The sequence below is a fragment of the Triturus cristatus genome, chromosome 8 (genome assembly GCF_964204655.1).
Source record: "Triturus cristatus chromosome 8, aTriCri1.1, whole genome shotgun sequence".
Lineage (NCBI taxonomy): Eukaryota > Metazoa > Chordata > Amphibia > Caudata > Salamandridae > Triturus > Triturus cristatus.
In genome coordinates, this window is record NC_140591.1 from 80,266,272 (window position 1) to 80,280,745 (window position 14,474).

The window sequence follows — 14,474 nt, forward strand, 5'->3', positions numbered from 1 at the left end:
TCGGCGCACTTTAAAGAGAGCGAAATAAACCACTTACATCGCCTGGGTGAATCCATGTTGCGAGTGTCGGAAAGGCACTCTGCTTTTAATAAGAGTCAGCGCATTCGTCGTGGAGTGGCGGGTACTACAGTTTCTTCGTCTGGTACATACGGGAACAGGTTGCTTTCACAGAATCTCAAAGGGCTCTAATGAAAAAGGCTCGCAGTGAACAAGCGTCATTTCCGGGCGCCTAACTTCCGATTCATTATATTCTTCTTGTAGGGGAACGGAGTCTAGACAAATGACAGCACCATCTAGCTACGAGGCTGCTGTGTACATGTGTTGAAAAACTTTATGGATTGCTGTTATTGGTTTTAGATCAGCAAAGACAATGAAATACATTCTTTAAAAAAAAAGTATATATTGTGTGAAAGAACCTCTATTTATTATTAAAAAAAATTAAAAAAGGAAAAAAAATCAGGCAAATACTGCTGCCCACAATATTATAGCACTTGTACAATGTTCAATATTCGATCAAATGCAATGCATTATTTCAGATAATTAATTTAGCCCAAAATCATTAGTTCCTAATTTCAAGATATATTTGGCTTCATAATTGGCTAGAAGGGTGTCAATCATAGCGCCTTTGATCTGTTTTAAGATGGTCTATTTCAATTCATGTGGGCAGTGGTTTTTTTCAATGCAGTGTTTCACCATAGGTGCTGTCAAAACTCTGCATTTAATGCGAGATCTGTGTTGAGTAATTCGTGTTTTAATCTGTTGGGTTGTCTTAACCACATAGGCTAAAGAGCAAGGACACACTACACAGTAAACTACATTAGGGGTGTTACTATTAGTAAATTCCACATGTTTAATGGTCCTTATTCTGTATTCAAATTCACTGCCTTCAATAGTACCGCCACAAGACGTGCAATTACCACAACGGTGATGGCCTTGAACCGGAGGTAACGACAACATAAATTGTATGGTGGGAGGTGTTTTGATGACATAGGTGTTGGCCCGTACCAAATGGTCTCTGATACTCCTATTTCAATGCAAAAATTGAAAGTGCCTTAAAAGTCTCTAACCCGCACTGCCAATAGCGTTTTACAATCTTTTTGACTTCGTTGGTGGATCCCGAGAAGGTTGTTACACAAACTAATGGCATTTCTTTGGTTTTGTCTTTAGGTGTTAACAAGGACTCCCTAGGAGTGTACCAGGCCCTCTTCATTGCCCTTTTCGTTAGTCTTCTTGGGTAGTGACGTTGGACCAGTTTTTCTGGAAGTATTTTTGCATTGAGAAAGTAATCTCTCCGGGAACAGTTTCGGCGTATTCTCAAGAACTGACTAAATGGGAGATTATCTTTCAAATTTCTCTGATGGAAGCTGGAAAAATGTAATAACGTATTGCGATCTGTTGGCTTCGTAAAAAGAGTGGTAAAAATCTTTCAATTTTCATGCTTTACCATCAGGTCCAAGAAATTGATTTCATGATTGCTAGAATGGAAAGTGAACTGAATGTCTGAATTCCTCTGGTTCAACCAGGAGCCAAACTCGTCTAGTTTTTGCATCGGTCCCCTCCACAGCATGAATACATCATCAATGTATCTTCGCCAAATTTTAATATGGCCATCAAAAGGATTATTGTGGTAAATCCAACGTTCTTCATATAGGGCCATAAACATTATGGCCATCTCGGGAGCAAATGGACAGCCCATCGCTGGGCCTTTGATCTGCAGATACTGCTCCTTGTAAAAATTCGAAGAAGTTGTATTTAAAACATAATTTACCCAAATCAATCAAAAAGGATGTAGGTATCGCGTGTGGTCTCGGACGTTGTTCCAAAAAGTACTGCATAGCTTCTCCCCTCATCCTGTGGTATGTTCGTGTATAAACTCACGATATCTAGGGTAACTAGAAGCTCGTTTTCCTGATCAAAAGGTTGCCCTTCCAACAAGTTTATGGCTTGCATAGTGTCTTTAATATAGCTGGTGGTAGAGCTTGCCAAGGGCTTCAGGAAGACATCAATGTATTTCGCTGGTCTTTCCAACAGCGAATTAACCCCAGAGATTATAGGTCGTCCAGGGGGATTGTTGGCATCTTTATGAATTTTTGGAAGTACGTACATCATTGGTGTTCTTGGATGTGGATTAAGCAGGAATTTTGCTTCCTTTTGTGACAGCCATTTTCTTCACCAATTTGTATTAATGCTGTGAGTTTTTCTCCAACGGTTGTCGTAAGATCTTGATCCAATTTACGGTAGTGGTCAACATTAGACAGCTGGCGATTAATTTCTAGTTCATATTTAGTCCGTTCCATTCAAGCGCATTTTGTTCTTCTTTATTGATATTCCAATGAGTATATAGCCGTTTATTTTCCAGAGCATCATGTTTTTTCAAGACGTTGGTCTCAAACATGACTAGTTCCAAAGGTATAGCACTCGCAGGGGAAAAAAGGTTGAGGAATCTTTTAGGCCAGAATAATTATTTTCTGGATTCCAAGGTTTATCAGCAAAAAAAGCTTTCAATCTCATTTTTCGGAAAAAAGGAATCATTTCCAGTTTAGTACGGCTTATATCAGGCTTAATGGTCTGTATGAAGGACAATCCTTTGAGTACTTGAATTTCAAAGGTACTTAAATCAAATTTAGTGAGATTGTAGATTGGAGTCGCTGTGCTTGTTACCAGCGATAGGTGTTCCTCCTGGTTATCTCCCCCCGATATTGTGTCTGATTGGGGTTCCGGTTGTACCACTGGCCACCTCTGTTTCTCCCCCTCGAGCCTGTATTGCCTCTGCCTAAAAAAGGTTGAGGTCCCTGAAAAAAGCGTACTTGTGGATTCCCTTTAGTGCTTGTTGATGGTTCTTCGTCACTGGAAATATTAGACTAAGAGTCATCAGAAAACGTAATGAACTGTTTCCTACTTCTCCCTCTGTAAGTTCTAAGGTTGTCAACGTTGCTTCGTTGTTTATAGTAGTCTTTATCTAGATAGGGATAAGCTCTGATCTTGCTGTAAATTTGAATATCCTTATGCAGTTTCGTTCTCTTGAAATCGTCCGTATTTTTCTTAAAGATCAAATTCTCTTTTTCTAACTTGGCTAATAAGTCCTTAGCATTCTCAATGGCTGTGTTGGTTAACAGCACCTCTTCTAATTCCTTAATCAGTTCCAATTCTTCCTGACTACGTTTTTCAGCTGTTTTAATAGACTGGAACATCCAGTCCCTGGAGCACTTTGTACCTATGTGACTAAAGTAGTCCAAGTATACTGGTTGATCTACAAAAATTACTGGCACGTTTTTAACTTGGAGTTCTACTGGAATAGTCCCTGCTCTTAAATGTTTCAATAGGACCTCCCCATGTAGGGCAGTGCACACTTGTTTTTTCTTCAATCTAGTAATTTTCTCCAATTCAGATTGATTGCGAGGATTAGTGGTAGTGTTCCTTAAATTCAACCTAGATGGTCTTTTAAGGAGCTCCTCTATTTCATCCTCTCGATAACTCAGATTTTGGCTCTGTCATTTGGAAGATCAAACGTGTTTGCCCTCAAACAAAGATGAACAAAAAATTGTGACACTAGTGAAAAAATGAAGAAAAAGAGGGGGGGTAGAACAGTGAACCTAATCTACGATGTTTTTTTTTAAATCTATGCAACAGTGAAAAAGACAGCTGTCATTAAATACTCTACAGACAGACCACAGACATCACATTAACATTTTAACATATATGGAAAACCTCAAAACTGTACTTCAAGGCAAATGCGATCCCTCGTAGGCCGGCGCCTACTCTCATACTAGGAAAAACGGGGGGTACTAATTCAGTTGAGTAACAGGGGCTGGAATTCAAAATACAGCAAGCACAAAACAAGAATGCCCCTGAGACCATAAATACAAGTACATTCACTTACAGCCTACACACAGTGTGTTGCCTACGCTTAAGTTCCATTACAGAACAACATTACATATAGAACATTTTTACAACTGTAAGTCTGTAAGCACAAACGGTGATTACCACCAAGATGGAAATTTTATCCAAAGTATTTATTATTTTTCATTCAATTGTTAGTAAACATAGCCACTATTTTACTCTTTTTTGAAAAATACGTTTCTTAGAGAAACTACATTTCATTATCACAGAAATTGAAGCGACACATAGGGTATTGTAAATTCATAAGCGATACATTTGCGATCAATAAAATTTTAACAAGTTCTTAACATCTTTTGGTCCTAAATCTTGAGTAATCAAATGTACATCATAAATCGGGAAAATCATACATCATTTTTTCCTCGATTAATTTACAATGCAATGGTCCAAAGGTGGAAGGGTCAGAGATAACATTGATACAAATTGGATACAGTTATACCGCAATTAATTGGTACACTTCAACATTTCTTAAACTCTCCAATCGATTGTTATGTTGCAACTCTTGATCTCTTGCAAGGGAAAAATGTTACTCATCTGAATTAGTCCCCCCCGTTTTCCTTATTGGCATAATGTGCATGAAATGGGTGTGCTGTAATGATATTAACTGCTTAAAACCAATAAGATTATTTTTTTTAAACTGCAGGGCTTGTGAGCTTTCCAGTCTGTGGTGTCAATGTATAGTTTGCCTTGCTTATAGAGAAGGTCAACAAAAACAAGCACTGGCAGAGCAAAGAAGACATTTTTGGCTGTCACTCTTTTGGATTTGTCAATGCTTGTTTTGTCATGCTTTTTTCAAATCTTTATTCCTGGGGAAGCGGCCGGTCCCTCATTCTTAAAAACATTGTCTAAAAGTAAAAATATTTTTGGTCTCAAAAATCAGAAGTAGTCTCTGACACTGAAGGGAACTACTTTGTGTGTGGATGTGCTCCTTGTGAAAGGACATAATACTACCACTCACAGTAAAATCGATGAAGAGGGTTGACTGAGAACACCTATGAGCATATTATACATAGTATTTGAGTAAAATTAAAATGTTTTGGTTAACACCAGTTAGAATGAAAGTGCAGCCACGGATTGCACATCATATTCTATTTGACGGAAAGACCCGCATGGTTAAAACCCCAGGAGGGAGATTGTGAAAGGCCCAAGAAGCAGGGGCGGCTCCTCCGTTTGAGCGGAGGAGCGTCGCCACACTAAAAAAATCCCCCCCCCCCAAAGCATTGAGATGAAAATTAAAACGGCAATTCATTCCCATTTCTTTGCATCCACCCCTCCTGAGCTGAGCATCAGTACGGGGCCGCTGCTGAGTGAAAGCAGTAGGGAGGAGGGTGGGCTGGTTCTGCACTTAGTGTGCATGTCTCTTTGGCAAGTTGTGTTGCGACACCCAGCCACACATGTGCACTATGAAACCTCCAACGGTTAGGGCAAGTGCCGGCCTCCACAGCGCTGTGGAGTGCTGAATGAGGCTGCTCCCACCAATCCTGGTGCTGCTCTCAAAGCATAAGAGCAGCACCAGGATTGGTCTAGGGAGTATCCTTGTAGCCTAACTGGAGTCGCGAGAGGTCAGGAGCAGGAGGGCCTTTCCTAAGGTAAGTTTACTTTTATTATATTATAAGTTTATTTGCATACACGTTTATTTTTATATTTTTTGTAATTTTATTTGCGCGCATGCTAGTTTGTTTTTGTATTATTTAATTGTATTTGTTTGCAGGCACCCACCCACCCCCGTCTTCGTTGATGCCAGCCGCCACTGCCATGAAGTCCAAAGTACAGATCTCTGCTAAGGGTTCAGGGAGGGCAGCTGCTAGGAGCCAGGCTGAGAACAGACTGATCTCACTGTTAATGTGCAATTCATTAACAGACGTTAGTTCAGAATCTAATTTGTATGCCTATATGTTGCTGTTTTTGCAGATTAAACACTAAAAAAGACCCACTACTACAAAATAGTGTCTAGTAAATGGGTAACACACTGGCATAGGCCACCTTCCCATTCATCTCTCTTCCATCCGAGCTCTCATCCAAGGTGCAGTGTGCCACAGGTTTGCTAATGCGCTTTAACAGCTGGATAGGTGTTACCAAGCGCTATATAAACGCAATTTAAATAAAAAACAGACTGCCTGTCCGGGCTCTCCCTCCTCACTTAACTATTCTCTTTCCTTCTTCACATATCACGCATTTCACTGAATTGAAAACGGTATTTATATATTTTGTGTAGGAAGGGAATTTTGACATTTTAATACATGAGGTCCCATCAGGACATGCGGGGCAGGGTGACTGGGCTGCTAAACATAAGTGGGGAATTTCAGTGTTTTTTTTCAGGTTTGGCATTTTAAACAGGATGACGGCCATTAGGGTAAAGTTTAAGGGAGCCTCTATTTTCAATAATATTTCTATGAAAATAATTGTAAAGAGATGCTGACCAAGTGAAATCTGGCAATCTTAGAGGGTCACTTAGTGACAACTGTAAGTTTCCTAACTGGTAAATACCAGTTATTGGCATCTCCATGAACAAAGGTGATGCAGGTTATGGGCCCCTAAAAATGATCAAGAGAGCGTTTCCACTTGTCATTTCCACATTTAATCAGTTCAAAGTGCCATCAGTTTACTTCTGTCAAGGCTTGAGCATGCCAATTGGTCCTCAGTGGGTCTACCAAATGACCATACTCGCCTGCAGGGACTGCAAAGGGCAGCAGCTACAGAGCTGAGAAGCTGGCCACAGGTATCACCAGCCTCTTCTTTAAGCTGGCCTGCTTGACCCAGCAGGCCATCATCAAGGAAGACCCAACTTCATTAGGAGTAAAATTGGTCATACTGTCAGCCAGTGCTTAATTTGAGCCAGTGGTTTCCGGTGCTGAGTACCGGTACTTCATTGTCAACACCAGCGCTTATGATAGTCTGCCATATAGTGGCGCTGTTTGTTTAATTTATGGACAAGCACAACAACAATTGTTTGTGAATTCAATATAGTTAAAATGACTAATACCTGTATCATTCTTATAAATTTGGGGGACTGGTATCGTTTGAATTGTCACACTTGGAGGAGTGTGATGGTTAGTAATTGTGGTGATACAGTCTTTGTAAGCACTATTAGGGGCAATGGGTGGTGAAAGCTGCAGTGGCCTCCCGAAAAAGGCAGGCACTTTTTGTTTTTAGCACTGCTGCCGACATTAGCATGCTACAAAGCATTGTAGGTGTCTCCGCTCTGTCGGCTGTCATTACAAGGGATACGAAAGCAAGAGGTGTAGGTGAGACTTCCAATCCAGATCTCCCTAGCATGTAATGTCAAGGAAGGGGACAGACTCCTCCGTACCCTTCTCTTCCTGCAGTGTCTTCTCCTCCTAGGTCACCAAAGGTGGACGGATCCACTGACTCACCAAGAGAGGCGTCGTTGATGTCATACTCCAGTTTACCGCACTCCCATAACCCAGTGGTGGGGTTGAACAAAGTGTTAAAGCGAATTTGGGTCAGCTCAAACGTGGATCCCTTCAGCAGCGCGATCTGGTCTTCAATGCTGAGCTCCCTGGAGGACATGAGTAGAGGAGATATAGGTCCATCAACAACAGGTTGGAAAGTCTAACAACATGTAATGGAATTAATAAATTACATGATATCGTCTTCCTTAATGTTATTCAAGAAATACAACTAAAAATTAATACAGAACCTGAGTCATTATCTAATAAAAATAGGAGTTGTGAATCTATAAAAAGAGCCTCCAATACCCCCTACTATGCTATCTTTAACAGCTGGACACGGCTCTAACTCCAACCTGTTGTAATCCCAGAACATCACATGGACTGACCCAGTGATGGGTTTGGCTAAACAACTGAAGCTGGGCTAGATTGGAACCCGCCACCCCTGTGCCAGAGTGGTTACTGTGTGGAAAGCCCGTGTACTAGTTGTTGGTACACAAACATGGCGGTACATCCAGCCATGCAGCACATGGACTTGCTTGTTGTGCCACCCTTGAGAACCGTGACAGCAAACAATCTGGGACAACATGGCAGGCAAAGTCTCAAAACCCACACCTTAACCTTCTTACCACCCCACCCTGAATCCTTTACCTCCCACCTCACTGACCGTGATGCATTTCTGATCTCTTCTGTACTTGTAGGTGCTCATGGTCCTCAGCTCTCTTGTAAACACACCTTCAACAAATTAGTGAATCCCTTGAAACGCAAAGGCTCATGCAGCAATGCAAAACAAAATATGATTTCTGGGTTCCAGTTCGAGCATTTATCAATGTCTTGTGAATTGAATGGTGGAACTTTGCAAGGGGGATGTTGGTGTGTCGTTGCCACCTAGACTGTCAATTTTGTACAGACTTCACAGAGGGAATTAACACTACTGTGTGACGTTTCAGGAATCGCCTTTACAGCCGCCTGTGCTCTATAGCTTAACATTTAAAGGCTAGTAAGCAAAATCCTCATCAAAATCCCTCAATTTGTTTCCACTCATAATTGAGTGGAGGATAAATCTTGACAATATGTTTAGGCAAATTGCTCTTTCCATATCAACAGATTGGTGGCCATTTCTTGACCTTCTTAAAAGAGATGACAAAATCTTTATATGAAATAAACTCTCCTACTAGGACAGCGCAAATTTAGATGACTCCAATGCAGAGAGATGGACAGTAAATTGGTTTGGCTTTGCAATCATATTATATGGCTTTTGGAGAAGTAGCAAATTAATTGGAAACATGGAATTTCTGTGTTGGTAAAACCAATCTTGCTAGACTAAGGGTCTTCTAGGGATTAGAGACTGAGCAGCCAGGCTGATCTGATAGATGTCCATCCACCTCCTCTTCAGTTCATTTTTACTTTTGCATGATGATATGATATCTTGAATGTCTGATGTAAATTTGTAATCTGAAATACTCCCCAAAGAAGTAGACTTATCAGTACTAGACTCTCAAATTAACTCGAAAATAATGTGAATCAATCAGGAATGTAGTAGACTATTGGTTGTATACGTAATGTGTAGTTTGCTAAACGTGCTAGCTGACCCTCATAACTGTGTCCTGCTAGAGTATACACTAACATTATATGATAAGGATTTGAATATTTTTTTTACTATACATTTGCCTTGTATGTAAATATGAGAGTACTGCTAACATTTGCAGTCTGCACACTGCGAGACTTGCTGTAGGGTTGAAAAATCTAGAAACGGTAAGAAAAGCTGTGCCACCGGACACCTGATGTACCCTTTTCTCACCATCCAAGGATTTTTCCTCCAGTGAATTCCCCAGTCTAAGTCTACTGCACTGGCTCCATGTTTTGGAGACTGACTGGGGAAGCACAAGACTCCATTATTGATGGTAGCCATGGTATTACTACTACTATTATCATTATTACCGTTAGCATTATTACTATTATTATTATATAGCAAGATTGGCACTTTGTGGTAGTAGGTCCTAGTGCAGGGTACACTGAGAGGGGAAGGTCCACTCGCTCTCCCCTACAAAAAGCTCTGCAATAATTATCCCTATGGCGTGTTTCCACTGCATACAGGTCACCATTTCAAAACACAACTTTAGGATGATTCACCTGTATAAATCAAGTGTGTTGGCAATGGTGGCACTGTGGGTGAGCGGGTGTGACTAGTTTTATATATACTGCTTGGGTGGAAGCAGATGGGCAGAGCGAATGGTGCCTTGTGGAGGACAGTGAATGTTCGTCAGCGGCTTCCCTGCACAGATTATCTGCTTTCTCTGTTGACACAACTTCTCAGTTATAGTGTACAGAATCAGTTCCATAGCCTGCATCATCTAGACTCCATTATGGATTCCTCCCCAATTTGAGGGAGGGTGGAATGTAGTTTCCATACTGAGAAGGACTCGACATTTATTACCCTAAGTCTCGGGGTAGCAGGCCATTGGCTATCAATCAATCAGTCAGTCAGTTCATTTGTAGAGCGCACTACTCACCCGTGAGGGTCTCAAGGCGCTGGGGGGCAGGGGTGCTGCTAAAGCTCGAACAGCTAGGTCTTGAGGAGTCTCCTGAAGGCCAGCAGGTCCTGGGTCTGTCGCAGGCAGATGGGGAGGGTGTTCCAGGTTTTTGCGGCGAGGTGGGAGAATGATCTGCCGCCGGCGGTCGCTCGTTGGATGCGAGGGACGGTGGCGAGGTCAGCGGAGCGAAGCTGGCGGTTCGGGGTGTAGAAGGTGAGTCGTTCGTTGAGGTACGCTGGTCCGGTGTTGTAGAGTGCTTTGTGAGCGTGGGTGAGGAGCTTGAAGGTGATCCTCTTGGATGGGCTGTGATGTGGCTGTGGCGGGGGATGTCGAGGATGAGGCGTGCATAGGCGTTCTGTATGCGCGAGTTGTAGTAGTTTCTGGAGTTTGGCTGAGGTTCCTGCGTAGAGAGCGTTGCCGTAGTCCAGCCTGCTGCTGACTAGGGCCTGGGTGACAGTCCTTCTGGTTCCGGTGGGATCCATCTGTAGATCATGTGGAGGGTGTTGAAGCAGGATGAGGAGATGGTGTTTACTTGTGGGGTCATTGACAACGCTGAGTCCAGGATGACCCCCAGGTTGCGTGCGTGGTCAGGGGGCGTCTGTGCAGCTTCCAGTGCAGCCGGCCACCATGAGTCGTCCCAGGCGGAGGGGGTGGATCCGATGAGGAGGACCTCCGTCTTGTCTGAGTTCAGTTTCAGGCGGCTGTTCATCATCCATTCAGCGATGGCCTTCATTCCTTCATGGAGGTTGGATTTGGCGGTGGTGGAGGCCTTGGTGAGGGAGAGGATCAGCTTAGTGTCGTCGGCGTATGAGATGATGTTGAGGTCGTGCGATCGGACGATGTTGGCGAGCGGTGCCATGTAGACGAAGAGTGTCGGGCTGAGGGACGATCCTTGGGGTATGCCGCAGATGATCTTGGTGTCTTTAGAACAGAAAGAGGGTGGCGGACACTCTGGGTTCTACCGGTGAGGAAGGAGGAGATCCAGTCCAGGGCTTTGTCGTGGATCCCAGCGTTGTGGAGGCGTGTGCGGAGGGTGACGTGGCAGACTGTGTCGAAGGCGGTCAAAAGGTCCAGGAGGATGAGGGCCGCTGTTTCTCCGTTGACCAGCATGGCCCTGATATCTTCGGTAGTGGCGATGAGGGCTGTTTCGGTGGAATCCAGATTGGGACGGGTCCAGGATGTTGTTCTCTTCTAAGAAGGAGGTCAGTTGCCTGTTGACAATCTTCTCGATGACTGTCCCCAGGAACGGGAGTAGGGAGATGGGCCGGAAGATCTTGAGGTCCTTTGGGTCTGCCTTGGGTTTCTTGAGTAAGGCGTTTATCTCGGCGTGCTTCCAGCTTTCCGGGAAGGTGGCTGTCTCGAAGGAGCTGTTGATGATCTTGCGGAGATGAGGTGCAATGGTGGAGCTTGCTTTGTTGAAGATTTGGTGCGGGCAGGGGTTGGATAGTGAGCTGGAGTGGATGGTGTTCATGATTTTGACGTGGCTCCAGGAAAGCTGGGGGTCAATGTGGCTGGGGGGCAGTGAGTCTGAGGTGTCGGTGTCTGTCGGGGGGTCTGGTTGTTGAAGCTGTCGTGGATGTCTGTGATCTTGCGGTGGAAGAAGGTGGCTAGGGAGTCGCAGAGGTCTTGTGATGGCTATGGTTAGTTACCAGGATTTCCAGAACTATTTCAACTATTCGTCCAGCGCTGATCGTTTCATTTATAATCCCATTTTAAATTTGTTTTGTATCCTAAAACTAAACCCCAGTGCTTTCCCTCCCAGACAAGCTCTTGACAACAAGCAGCCAATTCCAGCATTTATGGCCTAATGCCCATCATCCTGGCAAGGTAGGCTGAAGCCCACTGACCCATCAAAAGGCTGCCACCTGCTCCATGGGCTTGGGAAAAGTCTGTTTCAAGCCAAAGGACAGAAATAGGTCCCAATTGTGTCGGTTGATTTTAAAAAGAAGGGAAATTGTACGTTTGGAGATACTTGGTACACAAAATATGCATCTTTACAAATCCATGGCTCAGAGCCAACATTTGCTGTAAAGTGGTAAACAAAAGTATATAAGATGAAGTGAAAACTTTGGACATTTCAGACAAAACAACAGATAGCCTCTGGTTCTTCTGGCGTTTTGGAACCTTTCTAGCGCCTTTCTTGTGTATTAAGAATCAAACACAATAACCCGATTCAGTAGCCTCTGTGTTATCAGTGTAATTACAGATTTGCCGCACTGGCCACATATCCCACTACATGTTGTGAATTTGTGATGCGTGTTCTGTTAGTGCTGTAGAGTATCGACATTATTCAGATATATAAATACGCAACAATGCCACTTTCCTTCACTGATAAATGATTTTACTTCAATTACGAGGCCGTTCACTATACCAAAACCTCACTGATCCAGTTTGCGCTGCAGATGGGAGGGGAGGTGCAACTGAAAATGAATATTATGAAGGGCTTGCACCTCAACTCAGATGCACCACCTGGTTAATCCCGATTGTGGAGTTAAGACTGCGCTGGGCTGCATGGGCGCGAAAAACTGCATTAAAATATGTTGGCTATTCCACAATAGAGACTGAACTAATGTTGGACCTCCCTTAAGCTGCGCTTGCGTACTATCACCAAAAACCAACCGGAGGCTACACTAAGAAGGCTCCCGACTTCAAAACACTTTGAAAAACAATTGTGCCTGGAGGGGACCTTGTATCCTGCCTGCATTCAAGCTGTGTAAGTGCTTATCAAAGGTCAGACCAGCTGGACTCCCAGGGACGTAAAGCACAAAAAATGCACCCTCACAAAAGAATCTGTTGACCAGTGGACACAAGTGTGGTTGCTCCCTCATCAATGTGAAGGGGTTGAGCATTCCACCCACAGCTGTTTGCTGCCTAGTACCATAGAAGCTCAGCCTTGTAATCCGAGAGCTTTGGGAGTGACCAGAAGGAAGGACTCCTGAAAAAAGAAATGTAGGGAGCTAAAAATATTTGACCACAGGAGAACCAGGATAAGGTGCTGAGGCTGACCAAAGCGTAACCTCAGTGGTTAGTAGTTGCCGGTATCAAACTCATTGAGCCATGTCCAGGTATATTACCAGCCTCAACCTACTAGAGAATTTCGCATTTTGGAAAGCGACCAACTCACAACATGGAGGATGTGAGAAGGCAAAGTTACCCATAAGAGGACTTTGGTGGCCAGAGTTTCCAAGCTTGCAACACTCCAAGCTCTTAGCACCAAAAGGGAAGGTGTAATCTGGACCACATGTTCACCATATCTGGCACTGTGGAGCCCCCACTAACAGTGTCCTATTACCCTGCTAGAAGATTTTGACTTCCAATATGGAGACTTAGTGAGAAGATGAAAATGATTAGTGGGATGCTCCACTAAGCTTACTTAGCCACGTTGCATCACAGCTGGGACTGCAAATGCACCTAGGACCCTATCACCCTTGTCCACAGACTAACATTTTGTTGTTTCTTGGAGTTTTATGACTTTATCTTCAAAGACCCATAACTGATTCCATAATTTGATTTTCACCAATATGGTCTTACTTTAGCTACTGCATTTTCATCCTTTTAACTAAATAGGCTTGGGAAAGATAACCTGTGACGTTGATTGTGGTCTGGTGCCGCTTTAAATACCTGATCCACAGAAAGGCCCCTTCCATTGTGCCAAAGCTACCAGTGTTAAACCCAGAATCCTCACTGAAACCTGATTAGGCAAGGGTCTGAGGTATATATTTAGTGAAGGTTCAAACCCTGATCTCCCCTCATAATAATCCAGGAATATGCAAGTAAGCATAAGACGTTTCGGCGTTTAACTACGCTATTTGGTCTTCTGCATGCTTATTTTAGCATTGCACGACTAAGTGCACAGCATTGATCTACAATCATCAGATGACCTCTCAGAGCCTCAGGTACAATACCAAAGTCTTTCTATTGCTGCCAGCCTGCAGCCACACGTGCAAGCTCAGGCTTCAGACAAGGTATCAGCACCACAAGACCGCACTAGCTGGTAGAAGCATAGAGCACACATTTTAAGTCACAAAACAGTACAAAAGACATGTAATATTAAGCGTACCGGAAAGGAGCCAGGACTTTGGCAAAACTGATAACACCTTTGATCATGTAGGTTGAGAGGTCAGATATGTGAGGCAGCATGCAGAAGACCTTGCGCTCTGTACTCTTCTCTGACTTGTGAAAGGAGTCACGAGCCATAGTATCCCTCAGATCTTGGTGACGGTGAGTCAGGTAAGGGTCCTCTGGGCTGCTCCCGCCGCTGCCGTCCCTCCAGATCTGACCATAGCTGGTGGCGATGTATTCATCAAAACTCTCTGCGGAATGACCGGACCTGTGAGGACTGCGTTCAACTGGCTGGAATACAAAAGGAGCCCCGGGAAATAACTTATGATGGAAAAAGCAACAGAAGCAAAGTTCAACAAGAGGTTCAACGCAAAACAGACACTAAGCATTTCAACTCCTTAGTCGATGCATGATGGAGTTTGTTAACTTGTCTTGACAAAATCTATAATGAATTTTTTTTGCACAGCACAATGAGAAAGAAAGAGTAAACACAACACTCAGTCTTGCGTTGGGTGAGGAACTACCAACACCAAACCCAGATATTATAATGGCTCAGGAAAGGAAGTGAAGG

The 14,474-nt window shown here is 43.5% G+C and overlaps 1 protein-coding gene across 5 annotated transcripts in view; it reads right to left on the reverse strand.

Annotated features, from left to right (window-relative positions):
* NR1I2 (nuclear receptor subfamily 1 group I member 2) overlaps positions 1-14,474 on the reverse strand; it is a 391,730-nt gene that overhangs the window by 40,993 nt on the left and 336,263 nt on the right. For all 5 annotated transcript variants that reach the window (XM_085621051.1, XM_085621053.1, XM_085621054.1 and 2 more), the window contains 2 exons: positions 13,902-14,194; positions 7,272-7,417 (listed from right to left, as the gene is read on the reverse strand). In XM_085621051.1, the coding sequence (XP_085477177.1) occupies positions 7,272-7,417; positions 13,902-14,194 (439 nt within the window). The remainder of the gene's footprint in view (positions 1-7,271; positions 7,418-13,901; positions 14,195-14,474) is intronic.